Source organism: Cuculus canorus, chromosome 1, assembly GCF_017976375.1.
Source record: "Cuculus canorus isolate bCucCan1 chromosome 1, bCucCan1.pri, whole genome shotgun sequence".
Classification (NCBI taxonomy): Eukaryota; Metazoa; Chordata; class Aves; order Cuculiformes; family Cuculidae; genus Cuculus; species Cuculus canorus.
Genome location: NC_071401.1, coordinates 124,020,571 through 124,035,749, shown reverse-complemented (window position 1 = coordinate 124,035,749; position 15,179 = coordinate 124,020,571). Strand labels below are relative to the sequence as shown.

The window sequence follows — 15,179 nt, the reverse complement described above, 5'->3', positions numbered from 1 at the left end:
GTAGATATGAGCCAAGGGGTTTGTTATTCACCAAGCTGTATTAACAAAAATACATGCTATTCTTCTGTTCTCACATTCCCATTTTTTCCTTCAGCTCTTGAAGGGAAGGCAAGAGGGAGCAGAAAAACCAGTACAGTCTGCACATATTCAAAAGCTGTTACTATCAGAGCCTAAAGAAGCTATTTAAGCTGATAAAGACGGAGGCAGAGTCCTCTGCCTACCAAGTGCACTACCACCACTTTGCCACCTTCCCTGACCCTTGCAGCTCATTGCTGAGCTCCTCCAGTCTCCAGTGCAGTAACATAGAATGGCTTGACACTGGCAGGCAACAGTATTCCAGAGAGCACAGGGTCAAACCGCATTTCAGTGAGAATGGATTATGCATTTCACACCCTTTTAAAGAAGCTTAAAACACTGGGCCTGCAGATTTCTGACCAAGTGGCTTTATCTCATCCAGAAAGCTTAAGACATTTTTATTTATCAGCCTGCTTCTGTTCATTACATCTTTAAATAAAAATAATTAGCAGTAATATCTTGTTAGTATATTTCTTAATGTTTTATCAGACTATAAATCAAAGTCAGTGATCCTTCTTAAAAAGCAGCCTTCCCCACCAGAAGAGAGAAAAAGCCCCACAGAGAGCTCTTACTACTCCGCTTCCAAGTTCACTTCCAAGTTAACAAGATTAGTAAAACAATAGAAGAAACAGAACCTATGATTTCCTTTACAAATTAGTACCTACCGGGTCCTGAGACTCCATGGACATAGCCAACAAAAGCCTCTCTGTCCTCGTCACGGATTTTGGGTAGCTTGGAGAAGTCCATTTTGCCGGTTCAACTGTACAGAAGGAAAAAAGAAAAGTCAGTCCAGAAGAATACACACGTACTCAGTTCCTCCTATTCCTCCACTCTGCTCTCTCGTTTGCAGTCAGAAAGAATTCTTAACTTATACAGCCTGAAGTACCTTAACCACATTGACTTTAAAGATATAGAAAGTTAAAAAGTAACTCATTTAAGACAAACAAAAGAACTAACATCACCTATTGCAGAAAAATGAGGGTAGAACATCACTCCATACACATTACTCCACAAAACACCGCTGAGTAACACAGTTACACTCCAAAAACGCCATACCACCACCGGAACTTTTTCGAGCCTAATAACAGGATAATTAAACAACATAGAATATCTTCCGTCTTCCACATCTCATCTACTCTGCTTCAAAATATGAAGTTTTCCAAGATTCTGAGTGAGTAAGAAGTTGTTCTGGGGCTGCTTTACTACCACCAGTGTCCAAAAAGCAATACTACAAACATTAATGGTGAAAATTCAATTTTCCTATGTTAATCTGCTGAATCTGAGTGTTCAGAGGAAGACACATACATTTTCACAAGCAATAGCACATAAACATACAACTCCTCTGTGTGTCTTACAGCTAGGTATTACGCAGTCTTTGCTCTCAGTGAAACCTGGGGAGCCTTGTGGAATTGTGCTGAATAATGGCCAAAACCCCAACCTGCAACAGTTAAACAACAAACTGACATCTCCTGCCAGTAAATAAGAACTAAAACAACTGGCACAAGAAAAGCTGGGTTAGAAACAGGCCTCCTCCATCCATGCTTGGAATGTAACTGACAGTTGAGTTGTCCTGCCTCTGGTGCCAATAAGAGAACGTAATGGCTTTGCTGTGTTGGCCCTTATTGTGCTTTGTGTTACCTTGGAAACTGATCAGTGTTATGAGAACTATAAGGCAACTCTACCCATTTCTACTGTACTGGCACACTCTCAGTATCACACTGGTGAAAGGTGCAGCATGGCAGCCCCAGCACACAACGCTCTCTGCGTACACACAGGGCCTGGCCAGCTCATGGTTTGGTGAAGAAGATCACACAAGGCATCTGTTGACACAGTCCTTGTGAGAAGCTTAACCTAACCCAGCATCTTTAGCAAGACAGCAAATATAGAGGCGTAATCAGGCTTGAGAACCTCCCCTGTGCACAATGAGGAAGACTACACTGCCAGCTCTTCCACTATCACTAAAGGATGCTTCTCTGCCTGCTCTTCAGGAGCAGTAGGTAGCTGACATCTGCTGTTCTTAAAATCTTACGACTGTTTTCCAGCTTTTTAATACCATAATACAAAGCCTATTTACCAATTTAAATGTGTTAAACCTATGGTTCTGCTCTGTAAGAAAAGGCTCTCTAATGATTCCAAACTCCTATTCATCCAGAAGGAACAGCTTCTTCCAGGTTCCATGTCTCACTGGAGTGGATCATGTAACATGGCTACCATTCATTAATTTCACTGCAGCCACCCCAAACAGTCGATCACAACTCAATCACCCGCCAGGAGCGGAACTGCTAACTGTTCTCGAGCTCGATGACCCTGCAGGTCAGATATCTGTTAGATCCCTCTCCTCTCCACAGCAATTGTTTATTCTTTAAGCTGCCTGTTTCTTAGGCCCAGAAGACAATTTCAATTTCACTGCTTATTTCTCAAAAGTCTCCTCTGACAAACGGCAGAGAGGAGGACCTTGCAAAGCAAGCTGCAGTCCTTGGGCATCAAGGTAAGAGCTGGTTCTGATCAGACCAACAGAACTCCCTCATTTATTTGCTTTTAACAATTAAAATATTGCAAAACTCAAGCACAATTACTGTTCATACTGGAAAAAAACAACTGATCTTATAAATACATCCAAAACATTTACTTCAACATACCATAAAGAACATCTCTACAGTCCTACTACCAAAATCTTCTATAGAAGTAGAACAGAGAGAGAGAGAGATAAAACAAATTCTTGTAACTGAATTAGTGACACTCTTTGGCAATTAGTATAGGGTCCCATATGGAAGAGTTAATTCACAAAGGCAAGGAAAGACAGGAAGAACACTGGCCAGTTTTAATTTAAATTAACTTTTCTTCATATCCAAAACCTGCCGGTCAGCTGACCACCACTTGAAGCGATGGCTTATCTTTCAGAGGCGCAAATAAGAACCTAGAAACAATAATTCTGCAGTTAAAATGGCATCCTGACACCCAGCACCTGCCTCTCTTGTTCCTGTGGCTGCTCTGCTCCCGCCCTCTTCCCACAGCCACCTTCCCAAATTACTGGCCATGCCAACTCAAAGAGAATGGGATCCCTCTGCTCGACTACCTACTATCACACCAATAAACCCTGTCTTTGTCCCGATCTTTAGCATCTGCACCAACTGCTTTTGAACACACACCTATTGACTATTAAACGCTGTGATGAATTCCTCCTCCCCACCTTTCTTTGTTCCTTCCCTCCTATACCTCCAAACAAAGTAGATATGGCCTAAAAGCCAGTGCTCACCCAGGCAACTGACCTCTTTACAAGGCTACACATCTTTTAACACTGAACATGAATTAAGGAAAAAAAATGCTGTTATTTGTCTCTGCACAGTTTTATTGTGCTTGTGTATTAATATTACAGATTTTCATTCTAGACGGAAAAGTGTTTGAGGGCAGGAATGTTGTTTTACCTACCTACACTGTTAAATGTTTTCATTGCAAATACTCACATAAAAATGCAGTTCTCTAAAGCACATCGGAATCTGCCAAACATATACCACGTGTGTGCAGATAGCAGGTACTTACCCCACAAGCCATGGTAGCATGCCATTTTAGAAATCTAGTGAGTTCCTACGGCCTTTCACAGGCCTCTCATCAACACTGGTTGTTAGGCACTACACACAATCCACTCCTACAAAGCTCACTAGCACACCTACACAGGGTATTAGGGTAATTTTAATTTCCTTAAGAGCAAAGATGCATCTTGTATCCTTTACAACTTAAAACCAGGAATTTTCCTTGTCTTAAGGAGTTCAACAATGCATTTTACACACTCTTTTAAGGTCTAACATAGTCATATTCTGCCTAATAGTGCCAGAAACCAAAATATTACTTGCTGCAGAACCATCTACGATTGAAAGGTGATTAATTAAAACAATTTTATAGCCGTAATTAAACAAGAGAGGGCCAATGACCTGAGCCTTCTACCCCAGAGCAGCAATTTGGCTACAGAGTAACCCCGAAAATATAACCATCTTGCTCTCAATGCCAGAGAAAGCTGTTTTCTATTACAGTTCCTTGGTTTTGCTTCAAATATTTGATCAGTCCCAGAATTTCTACAATTAATTCTTCAAAATTAAGACGCTAGAGAGATTTTTAGAAGGATCATTCTTACAGCAAGGAAGAAAATACACGACTATTTTACCATATAAACACAGATTTTTACCTTATTTTGCAGAAACAGAGAGGAACAAAAATCCACGGGCCCACTGAAGCAAAGCCAGAATTCAGCAGTTAAGCACTACTAACAAAATAATTGTCCTTCTAGTGCCCCTACACAGAGGGATGAGAAAGCCTGCTGCAGAGGGGAAAGAAATTTCTGACACACAGCAGAAGCATAACCACCTGACTTGATGAGTCATCAGTCTGTCTCTCCCCCACCAGCACCGAGGAATGCCGCAATAGCAAATCAAGCTACCTAGAGCCCAGCTGAACTCCCATCTGTGTCCCTCTGACTGCACAGGACCGAGCATCAGAAATTAAAAGCAGCATTCCACATTCACATTAAGGACCTCCTAGAGAGCCAACAATCCCAGCGTCTCAAACAGTACATACCACTAACTAAAAATCCTTGAGATATGTGCTTTCTGCTGGAATCTACCTACCTACCAGCCTTCCAGTGTTAACGTATCCACGTCAGTGCGTGCTCTGTTCTGGAAGAGCTTAACAGAACAACCATTTAACAACATACTGCACAAGGAGGCACTGAACACACTGCAATACTAATTGCTTTAACATGAAGAGCAGGTGTGGATTCTTGTCAAAATAGTGAGTCTCGCAGGGCTTACTGCTACTAAGAAGAACCGCTTCCCCTAACTAGCAGACGTATAGATGGAAATGCACAAGATCCACCACCTTAGCAAAGCAGACTGATGTGCCACCTCGAGTGACAGCTGCTAGTATTGGTTGTTGAAGATCGACAGGCATGGACATTGCCCTGTATGTCATACAGAAGACAAGCAGCTACATGCTCTCTCCTCCAAGAAGCTGCATGAGCTGAAGAGTTCCCTGCAGTCTTCACAACTTCTCAAAATTATCTTCACAAGTTCTACGATTATCAACACATCAAATTGGCAGAAAAGCTAAAATACACTAATCAAAACTGTAGTAAACAGCACAAGACCAGTAATTTAGAAGTAGCAGCATTATATTAATAGGTCACAAGTGCTAGGATTCATTCTGCTGTAGTAACTTTGAAAAAAGGTCGTAGATTTTGCTATAACTGAAAGACTCATGTTTTGACATCCTACAGTAGAAAAATGGAGTCAGAATGTAAGACCATACATGCAATATCCAGGAAAACTTACTGGCCATATACAGTAAAACATAGCTAAATAAATGCCTCTTTCTGTTCTTAGTAGAAACCTGGACATTACAGGATAGTAAAGATCATAATCCACATGGGACAACGAACTTAGGGTCACATTTGAGTCATGCTTTAGAATCAAGATTGCTAACATTTACTGGGTTCTCCTGAGCAGACTTTGGTACAGTATGTAAATCCCACTGCCTGGCTGTATGAGGATGTATTGCAAAGGCCTCATAAATAACAGGCTAATTATTATCATAGATTTCTTGTAACTTGGGACACTTTATGCTTCCTTTTCCCACAGACAGTATTTTTAAGAGGAAGCATTAAAGAAAAACATAGTGCTGAAGTACTAGACAAATGCAGAAGTTCAGCAGAATTTCCACATCTAGAATCCAGGATATTGCCCAAGAAGAAACAGCATGCCCAGAACTCTAACATGGGTCACTTGGAAGGGAAGCCAAACAATATTCTCAGGAAATCTGCTCCTTCATACTATGCAGTTATTATTTTACTATAACACAGCAGGGAAAATGACTCCAGAGTTCCTACCCCCATACAGAAGAATTGGTTGGAAGGCATCTCTAGAGATCATCTAGTTCCAACTTCCTGCTCAAAGCAAGCAAGAGCAGACTGCTCAGAGCCACATCCAGCTGGGTTTTGATTATCTCCAAGGATGGAGACCATACAACTCTCTTGGCAACCTGTTCTAGTGTTCAGACACTCTTACAGGAGAAAGTGTTTTCTTATGTTCAAAAGGAGTTACCTGTATTTTGGTTTGAGCCCATCACCTCTTGTTATTTCAGCTGAAACTGCTGAAAAGAGTCTGGCTCCATTGTCTGTGCTCCCTCACGTTAGGTGTTTCTATACACCTTCTCTTCCAAGGGTGTATTATCCCACATTTCTCAGCCTTTCCTCATATGATGACAGTGCTCCAAACCCCTAATGGTCTTTGTGGCCCTTTTCTGGGCCCACTTCATCAAGTCCATGTCTTCCTCCTCCTGGAAAGCCCATAACTGGATGCAGCACTCCAGATGTAGCTTCCCCGGAGCTTAACCGAGGTGGAAAAACACCTCTCTCAACATGCTGACAGTGTTATTCCTATTGCAGCTTAGGATGATGTTGGCCTTCATTAACACAGGGGCACATTGCTGGCTCATGTACAGTTTTGTGTCCACCAGGACCTGTAGTCCTTTTCAGCAAAGCCATTTTACAGCCAGTCAGTCCCCAGCCTGTAGGAAGACACGTGGCTATTCCTCCCCAGAAGTAGGACTTGGCATTTAATGAATGTCATGGTGCCTCTGAATGGCAGCGGAGCCCACTAGTATATCAAACACTTTCCAACTTCCTACCACCTGCAAGCTAAGAAAACCATGCCAGAATGTCCTCCTGTGCTCAACACAGTGATGTGGCTTAGTCTTCTCATCACACAGAAATGAAGAAGCTAACTGTACCAACCTTCCTATCTTAACCTCAGAATTAGAAGTATAATTGTTTCTTAAACTCAACAATATAGACATTCCTCCATTTAATTATTAATACAATTCCAGCTGCCACAGGGCACCTTTGAGGCCACCTCTGCATTCAGGAGGTCAGGAATCTGCTGAAGTGATGCTCAGCTACATACTGTGGATCCACCTGCAACCATACAAAACAATTCCTCTTTCACGCAACTTTTTCTTGGGTGCTACAGGGCCCCTTCCTCTCACATGAGGTTTGCTACTTCACACATACACAGTTAAATCCAGATGCATTCAAGAAAAGAACATAAGAAATAGAATTATGCTACCATCATCAGCACCATACACAATGGCTACAAAGCGAGACTGTGCAACATGGCAATTCATGAAGCCCATCACAAGCTCTTAATGCCTTCCTCAAAACGGACTGGGACTTACCTGAGGGTATACCAACACATACAAGCCTGATACTTCAAGCAAACATCATGCTTTGTGCACAAGCTAAACGTATAAAATACATGAACTGGGAAGAAGTGTTGATCCGCTTGAGTGTAGGGAGCCTCTCCGAAGGGATATGAACAGGCTGGACTGATGGGCTGAGGTTTAACAAGGCCAAATGCTGGGTCCTGCACTTGGGGCACAACAACCCTGTGCAGACTAGGGGAAGAGTGGTTAGAAAGCTGCCTGGAGGAGAAGTACCTGTGGGTGTTGACTCATGTTCAGTTGGCTGAACATGAGCCAGCAGTGTGCCCAGGTGGCCAAGGCGGCCAATGGCAACTTGGCTTGTATCAGAAATGGTGTGGCCAGTGGGTCCAGGAAGGTGATTCTGCTCCTGTACTCGGCACTGGTGAGACCACACCTCAAACACTGTTTGATTGTGGGCCCCTGGCTACAAGAACGATGTTGAGACTCTGGAGCGTGTCCAGAGAAGAGCAACGAATCTGCTGAAAGGGCTGGAGAACAAGTCTTACAAGGAGCAGCTAAGGGAACTGGAGTTGTTTAGCCTCGAAGAGACTAAGGAGAGACCTTATTGCTCTCTACAACTACCTGAAAGGAGGTTGTAGAGAGGAGGGAGCTGGCCTCTTATCCCAAGTGACAAAAGACGGAACAAGGGGGAATGGCCTCAAGCTGTGCCAGAGGTTCAGGCTGGATATCATAAAAAAAAATTTCACAGAAGGGGTCATTGGGCACTGGCAGAGTCTGCCCAGGGAGGTGGTTGAGTCACCACCCCTGGAGGTATTTAAAAGACAGATAGACGAGGTGCTCAGAGACATGGTTTGGTGGCAGATAGGAATGGCTGGACTCGATGATCCAAGAGGTCTTTTCCAACCTGGTGATTCTATGATTCTGTGATGCGTTTATATTTAATACATATATACAGCATAAGAGACTCTTCCCTATCACAAAGATGAAGTGTGAAGTCTGTTCATGCCAAAAGTACCAATACCTCAAATTGCTACTCAAGCACTCCAGTTTTTATTGAGAAGCCCAGGAGATTGCTTCAGTTAGCCCGGAACAGGATTAGAAGAACAGTATGTTTAAACATGTCTGAGAAGTTAGTGCCAGTGAGAAAACTAGATGGTTTGCATAAGTGCTTTGGCCCACTGAAGATTTCAGCTCAGTAGTGAACTGACCTTCTGACTTCAAATGCAGTCATCACACCATATCTAGAATTTATAATAAAGATGCTAGTTTCACCAACTAAAATACTCCTGTTATTAGAGAAAAACACATTGTTCACATGAAAAAAGTCTTCATCAGCTGATTGGCTATATGCTACAGTTTTCCATTGTAGGGTTTTCTACACTAGTTCTTTCCTCTCAGGTTTCTCCATACGAGCTCTAGAGATGGAAATGTATGAGCACCCCCCATGATTCCTATTTGCTACATGGCTTCACAAGTTTCCTACTGCAAAAAAACTAACATTCCTTTCAGCCTGCTACACATCCCGCCCCTTCTTTGGCTTGATAAGACTTTCACACAAAATGAAGATCTAATGCAACTGAGATCCAAGCCATTACACACAATGCTAATGCAATATTCATTTCAGTGACCCACAGTGGTCTTCTTATCCCGATTCTGTTACCTAGCTGCTAGGGCTGAAAAGTTCAACAGCCGTCTGCTTAGTGCAATGCTCAGTCAATTCCTCTAGACCAGCAATATTTTAATTGACTTTACTAACACTACTGCAAAGCTAAAACCTACCTTTGCTTTTATTAAATAAAAGTCACTCTACTTTTTGGCATCGTTACTTGAAATACTTTTTTGTTGCTCTAACCTTTACGATAATAAACACCAAAATCAGATGAATGCAAAGCTTTAAGCAATTACAGCAGCAATTGACTACGGATCAGTAGAGTTCTGAATAGTTGAAGACTCTTACCTTAAAAGACAAAAGGTATGCAATTTCATAAAACAAATATCGTTAGATTTGCAAGCTCAGCTCAGTTTTACATGCTTAAATATACCAGTCATTCAGGCTCGCTGAAACACATTGGCTCCTCTACAAGCCTCACTGCTGCCTAACCCCTTGTCCCCAAGTGCAAGAGCTAAAATACAGAGCACAAATTTGGAATAAGCATTTCACCATTACGCTTAAACTTTCAGAGCCGTCTTTAAAGTCAGGATGTTATTGAATCTTCAACTTATTATGTGAGGTATTTGATGGCTAGTTTGAAGAGGTGAACAAGGAGGAAGTTAGCATGAAAGTCTTTGGGAAAGATCCAATACCCCTAGCAGGTAAAAGTACTCTCTTACAGCACTTAAGCATAATGAAACACCTGGTTGGAATCACAACACACACCAGCACTGGATTCCAGTAAAAGGAGATTAAGCTGAGGTCAACTTTTGCTGTAACGGAAAACTTAATCTTTATGTTTTAAAGCAAGTTAAGCTGCATTTGGAGATTTTATGTTCAATTACCTGAAGCATTTACAGCTTCTTCAGGACAGCCAGAGCCCCTCCAATATATTAAATTCTAACATTGTTTAAACTATGTATTGTGGTGGTTGTCTGTATATCTACTAGGTGATGCAAATTTATCTAATGATAACAAAAGCCTCACGATTTTAAGGATCCAGAGGAAATTCACATAATAGAATTGCCTTTTTATCAATGCTACCCACATTTAGCCAGAAATACCATTTTTTTTTTTTCTGAAGAGCTGCTTTTTATGGTATTACTTTCATAATGATAAGCAAATTAACGATATAGTGTAATAATGAGGAAGACCAAATGTTTGTCCCATTAACTGAACTTCTTCGAAGATGCAGCTTCTTTCCTAGAATATTAAAAATCAGTAATTCTCCAGGCCATTAAAGCAAACTTGCATACCTGCTATTTCTCCAGCTATAATAAAGTATTCTAACAAAGCCACATTTTTCTCTCTATAAAGCTAACAGCTTTTCCCGTAACCTTTCCATCTTTCACAACACCTGACCATCCCAGCCACAACATGACTTCTCTTCATGCACAGGGCACAAAATGCAGACCAGCAGCATAGACATTCAGACCACCTCTCTCTCATAGTCTTAATAACAAACCACTCCAGTAAGTGAAGATAGCTTATACATCCGAAAAATGGAACACAGTGAGGGGAACAGTTGGGCATTTTTCTTGGGATGCTATCTGGCAAAAGGAGTTACTTGGACAGACTGGTCAGCCGAAACTCAGCAGCACACTAACATTGCAACTTGGCCATGAAAATACTTACATGAGCGATCTTCAACTGATTAAGAAGGACAAAGATAAGACTTTACACTACAGAGACAGCCTCTAGGAACACTGCTTCTGTCAAGCATTTGCATCTGCAATGGGTCTATTTTCAGCAGACGTTTTAGTTCACTTAGCTGTTCAGCAGGACGAGGCTCTGGGTCTTCAAAACTGGGTTGTCTCAGCAACGGTCTTAAAAATTATTCTTTTCAGGACTAAACTGATGTCAGACAGCTAATACAGAAATTCCCAGCACTATAAAAATGTGGCCACAATCACAGGTTCCTATGCTAGTTCTAGTACTTCCCGATTGCTTCTGATATGGACATCTTAAGACACCCACAATGGACTCCCCAAAATGCTGTAAACTATGACAAAAGTAAAGAACTGTAAACAGGCACCATGCGTGTATTAGATCACTGTCAGGCAAATTATTTGTAAAGAGAGTGAGCAATGACACTGAAATTCACCAGTGCACAAACTCAGAGGAATATTCAAGCTGATGAACCAAGAAAATTAATTGAGCAGTTAACACTGATCTTCATTGACTTTCAGGACATATCCACATACACCTTACTGGTTTTCAGAGTCAATGTATCACTTCATTAAGGACAGACATTGTAAGGCAAAGCTCATTATAGCAGCCTTATCATATATGGCAGTGTAAAAAGCTAGCAATAAATGGTCAGTCTTTCTAAGAAGTGGGGGTGTTTAGCTCTGGTAGAATTTCACAAACACTGGCAAAATAAATGCATAGACGAAATAAAGCAACCAAACCAAAAATACTTATGAGACTGCAGAACTTATTGTCATGAGATATGACCAAACCCAAGAATTTACTATAAACTTAGCTGTCGCCTTTCAAAGGAGAGAATGGAGCAAACACAACACCACCAACAAAACCTTTTCAGAACATAAAAGAAGGTACAACAATAACAATCAGAAGATCCAGTCTAAGCCAGTTTTGCATGATGGACTTTTAGGCTTAACCTGTATAGGAAGAAAAGGTCAAAATGTTTAGGTTCATTCCACTTCCTCAGCTGGAGTAGAGCCCTATTTCTGTCTGTCCAGTTGGAAAGCTAAAGAAGTCACATGTTTTAAGACAGTGAGTAAGAGTGAATGAGCACGATATTCCAGCTGACTACACCATCTGTTTTCCTTGGTATAACTCTGCTCTAAAAAAAAATCACATGGATGCCACTGTTCAACAATACCTCAATATTTCCAAGCCTAAAATTCCTCACTTTTCTTTGTACCAAATGAAAAAAGTATGGAAGAAAGAACATCTATTTTACTTCTAGGCAACGTAGAGCTGGGTTGTTGTGTGGGAAGACAGACGGACAGAGAGCAAGGAAAAAAATAGGGACTGTTACTTGGCCAGCAATAGCATGCAACATTTTATGTTAAACACCAATGTAACCAAAGATATCAACTAGATTACCCTGTAATCCTTTTACTCTTTTTAGAAGAGTAACTAGGAACACAGCCTTAGCTCATACCCAAGCTCAAGGGAAAAATGTCTGTAGGAATTTTCAAGATTCAGGAACTCAAAGTATTATGGTATTAAAACAGCAGAGGTGAAACGTTGTGCCTCTAAATGTACCTCCAGGAGAATCACCTAGTAATCTGCTGGTCTATAGTGGCTTTGGATGACAACATGTAATACCAGTACCCATGTGGCTCTGAAAGATAAATGCACAAAGTCATATCTGGGGGGGAATTAGAAAACAGAAGCAAACCGAAGCCTGCAGACTTTGTAAGTCACAATTAATGAGGTATACAACAGTTAATATATACTTAGATCCAGATAAAAGCAAAATTTAAGATAACATCGTATAGAAATTAAGTAATACTAATTGTTCATGGTTGAACTTCAATATGAGCACTATCTGTAGAAAATAGTTCTTGATCTGGAAAATGGAAATGCTGCATTTACAGGAAACAGATCTTATTGCAACACAAGACTCCAACCCTCATTTGAACAGTCAGCTGATACCAGCATTCATTTTCCAACATTGCCTTAACTTCTCCTTCCCCATCCTCTCAAGCTGATGTCCATGGTGGTTTTGAATGCCACGCTTTGTCCCCCGGTTATAAAATAAAATACATTTTTTTTTCCCACGCATAATAGAATAAAACTGTTTTCAAGAAGACTTGACATAATAAACGGACAAGCACATCAGAAAAGTGCAGTACTTTTGGTAATTCAAAAACCCGTAGACACTGATCTCACTTCACATATCCTTAAGCAAATTATAATAAAATGTAGATATTATTAAACGTGCACCTTGCTATGCATTGAAAAAGCCTTTAAAAGTACTGTATACAGAAGCCAAACATTCAGCTACTGCAGATTTGGAGTGTCAAGGTCAGCACAAATACAGCAACTTAAAATATATTGGGGTTCTGCTGCAGTTATTTAAACTTCCACTTGCAAACGCCAGTTCACGCTCGGCATGTTCTCACTGAAGTGCTACAAATGGGTGGGTTATGCATGCTGTCAGCAGGTTCTCCTCCTTTTCCACCCCCTCTTCACTTCACCAAGTGGCATTAGCATTTGAAATACTGTGTTAGATCAAATAGCCAGTGTACTTTGATGAAGTATTTCATTACAATGAATAAAACTATCACCAAATTGCTTTTATTCTCAGCTGGAGTGCAAATTCTCTGACAGAAACTAGTAAACCCTTAGGAAGAAATCACTTTGGGCAACTGCGCTGAATGGATCTTGATACATACGCCTCATATAAGCTGAAGTCACAGCTATCTGTGACGTATATAAAAACATCCAGAACCCAGTCACAAAGAATTCACTTCGTGACAAGAAATAAAATTTAAGTGTGATGTTTTGAATATCTCTTCTAAGTCAGCATTTTGTCACTGGCTACAGGGAAAGGAAATGCATTTGATTTGCCATTGGTATCTTCAGTTGCAAAACAACGGGAGGACCCTTTTATTAAGGAAGAGTTGGGGTCAGAAACCAACAGCAGCTTTCCCGCTCCATAACCCTGACTGTAGCTCACTGTGGAGCTACAGTCAAAGCACACATGCGTTTCCACCCACCCAAGATGCTGAGGTGATTCAGTACAGAAACCCAGCTACTGACACTACTTCACTTTATAATGGATTTTGGGATACCTCATTGCATCTCAGAGCACTCAGCATGTTTCTTAGTGGGGGAAGCCCCACTGGGGTGGGCTCATCTCTCTGGTGACCAATGAAAAGACCCGAAGGAATGGCAGGAAGATCACAGACTCATAGATTAGTTTGGGTTGGAAGAGACCTTAAAGATGACTACAAGCCTTTGTAAAAAGTCTCCCCCAGTTTTCTTCAACGCTGGAGTCTCGCTGAAGAGAGTCAGAGAGAGATTGCCCAGTGTGGTGGCTGTGCCCCTTCTGGTGACGTTTCTCATGAAGGAGAGGCCTTTTCTCACGGAGGAAATGAAAATAGACTCACAGAATGACATGAGTTGGAAAGTACCCACGAGGATCGTCAGGTCCAGTTCCTGGAGGAGTTCAAGACCAGGTTGGATGGGGCCTCGGGCAGCCCGATCCGGTGGGAGGTGTCCCTGCCCATGGCAAGGGGTTGGAACTGGATGATCTTTAAGGGCCCTTCAACCCAACCCACTCTATGACTCCACGACCTGGCCAGGGGGCGGCACACGCTCGGCCTCCACCGCCCCACCGGGCCGTGCGAGAAGGCGAGCGAGGCCGACGCCGACGTGGGGGTACCAGGAGGTGCCCAGGGGCCCTGTCCGAGGAGACACTGGCCCCGCTAGGCGAACGGCGAGACCCACTACCCCCCCACGCGAGCCCTGAGGCAGGAGCTACTGCCCCCTCCAACCTCCCCCCGGGCCCTAAGGCGGGAGCGGCTACGGCGTCGCGCGCTCTCAGAATGGGTAACGTCGGGGGGAAGGGGGGGGGAGAGAAGGGAAAGGACACCACCACCATTCATCACCCCCTCCCGCCGCCTCCTTCGCACCGGGAAAGAAGCGAGGCTAAGACTGAAGAGGAGGAACCCCCTCACCCGCGCTGCCGCAGCCCCGCTTCCCTCCAGCAGGTGGATCAGCTGATGCCGGCTGTCCGTCCCGCCCCTCCCCCGCGCGCATGCGCCGCACCCTCGCAAGCCGGCGCCGTGAAGGCCCCGCCCCCTCCCTGCTCTCCACTTCCGGGCGGGGAGAGAACGCGCCCCTGCTGCGTTCGCCACGTGATTTTCTCCCCCCACGTGGCAGCGCCTCGCCCGAGTCACATGGGAAGGCACGGCCACGCCCCTGTCCTCCCCTCCTCCCTTCTCCCCCCTCCCCCCTTCTCCCCTCCTCCTCCTTCGTCCTCCCCTCCATTCCCCTCCTGCCCTCTCCCCTTCTCTTCCCCACTCCTTTCCCTCCCCTCCTCCCGTTCCTCCCTGTCCCTCTTTCTCCTCCCCTTCCCTTCCTCTCCTTCCCCTTCCTTCCTCTCCTCTTCCTTCCCTCCTCTCCTCCCCCTTTCCCTCCTCCCCCCTCCCCTCCTCTCCTCCCCCTTTCCCTCCTCCCCCCTCCCCTCCTCCTCCACCCACTCCCCTCCCCTTTCCTCCTCCCCCCTCTTGTACCTTCCCCCCGTCCCCTCTTCCCCCGT

At 43.3% G+C, this 15,179-nt stretch overlaps 1 protein-coding gene across 4 annotated transcripts in view; it reads right to left on the bottom strand.

Annotated features, from left to right (window-relative positions):
- Positions 1-14,699, bottom strand: part of ATP6V1A (ATPase H+ transporting V1 subunit A) — a 33,558-nt gene extending 18,859 nt beyond the window's left edge. Inside the window, exons 1-2 of one of the 4 annotated variants that reach the window (XM_054060950.1) lie at positions 14,596-14,699; positions 741-835 (exon numbers count right to left, since the gene is read on the bottom strand). In XM_054060950.1, coding sequence (XP_053916925.1) covers positions 741-822 — 82 coding nt within the window. In that variant the 5' untranslated portion in view covers positions 823-835; positions 14,596-14,699. Of the gene's footprint in view, positions 1-740; positions 836-4,255; positions 4,446-14,025; positions 14,052-14,550 lie in introns of those variants that run through there. The other 3 variants (XM_054060969.1, XM_054060980.1, XM_009557011.2) reach the window with 3 other exon arrangements.
- Positions 14,700-15,179: the final 480 nt, after the last annotated feature.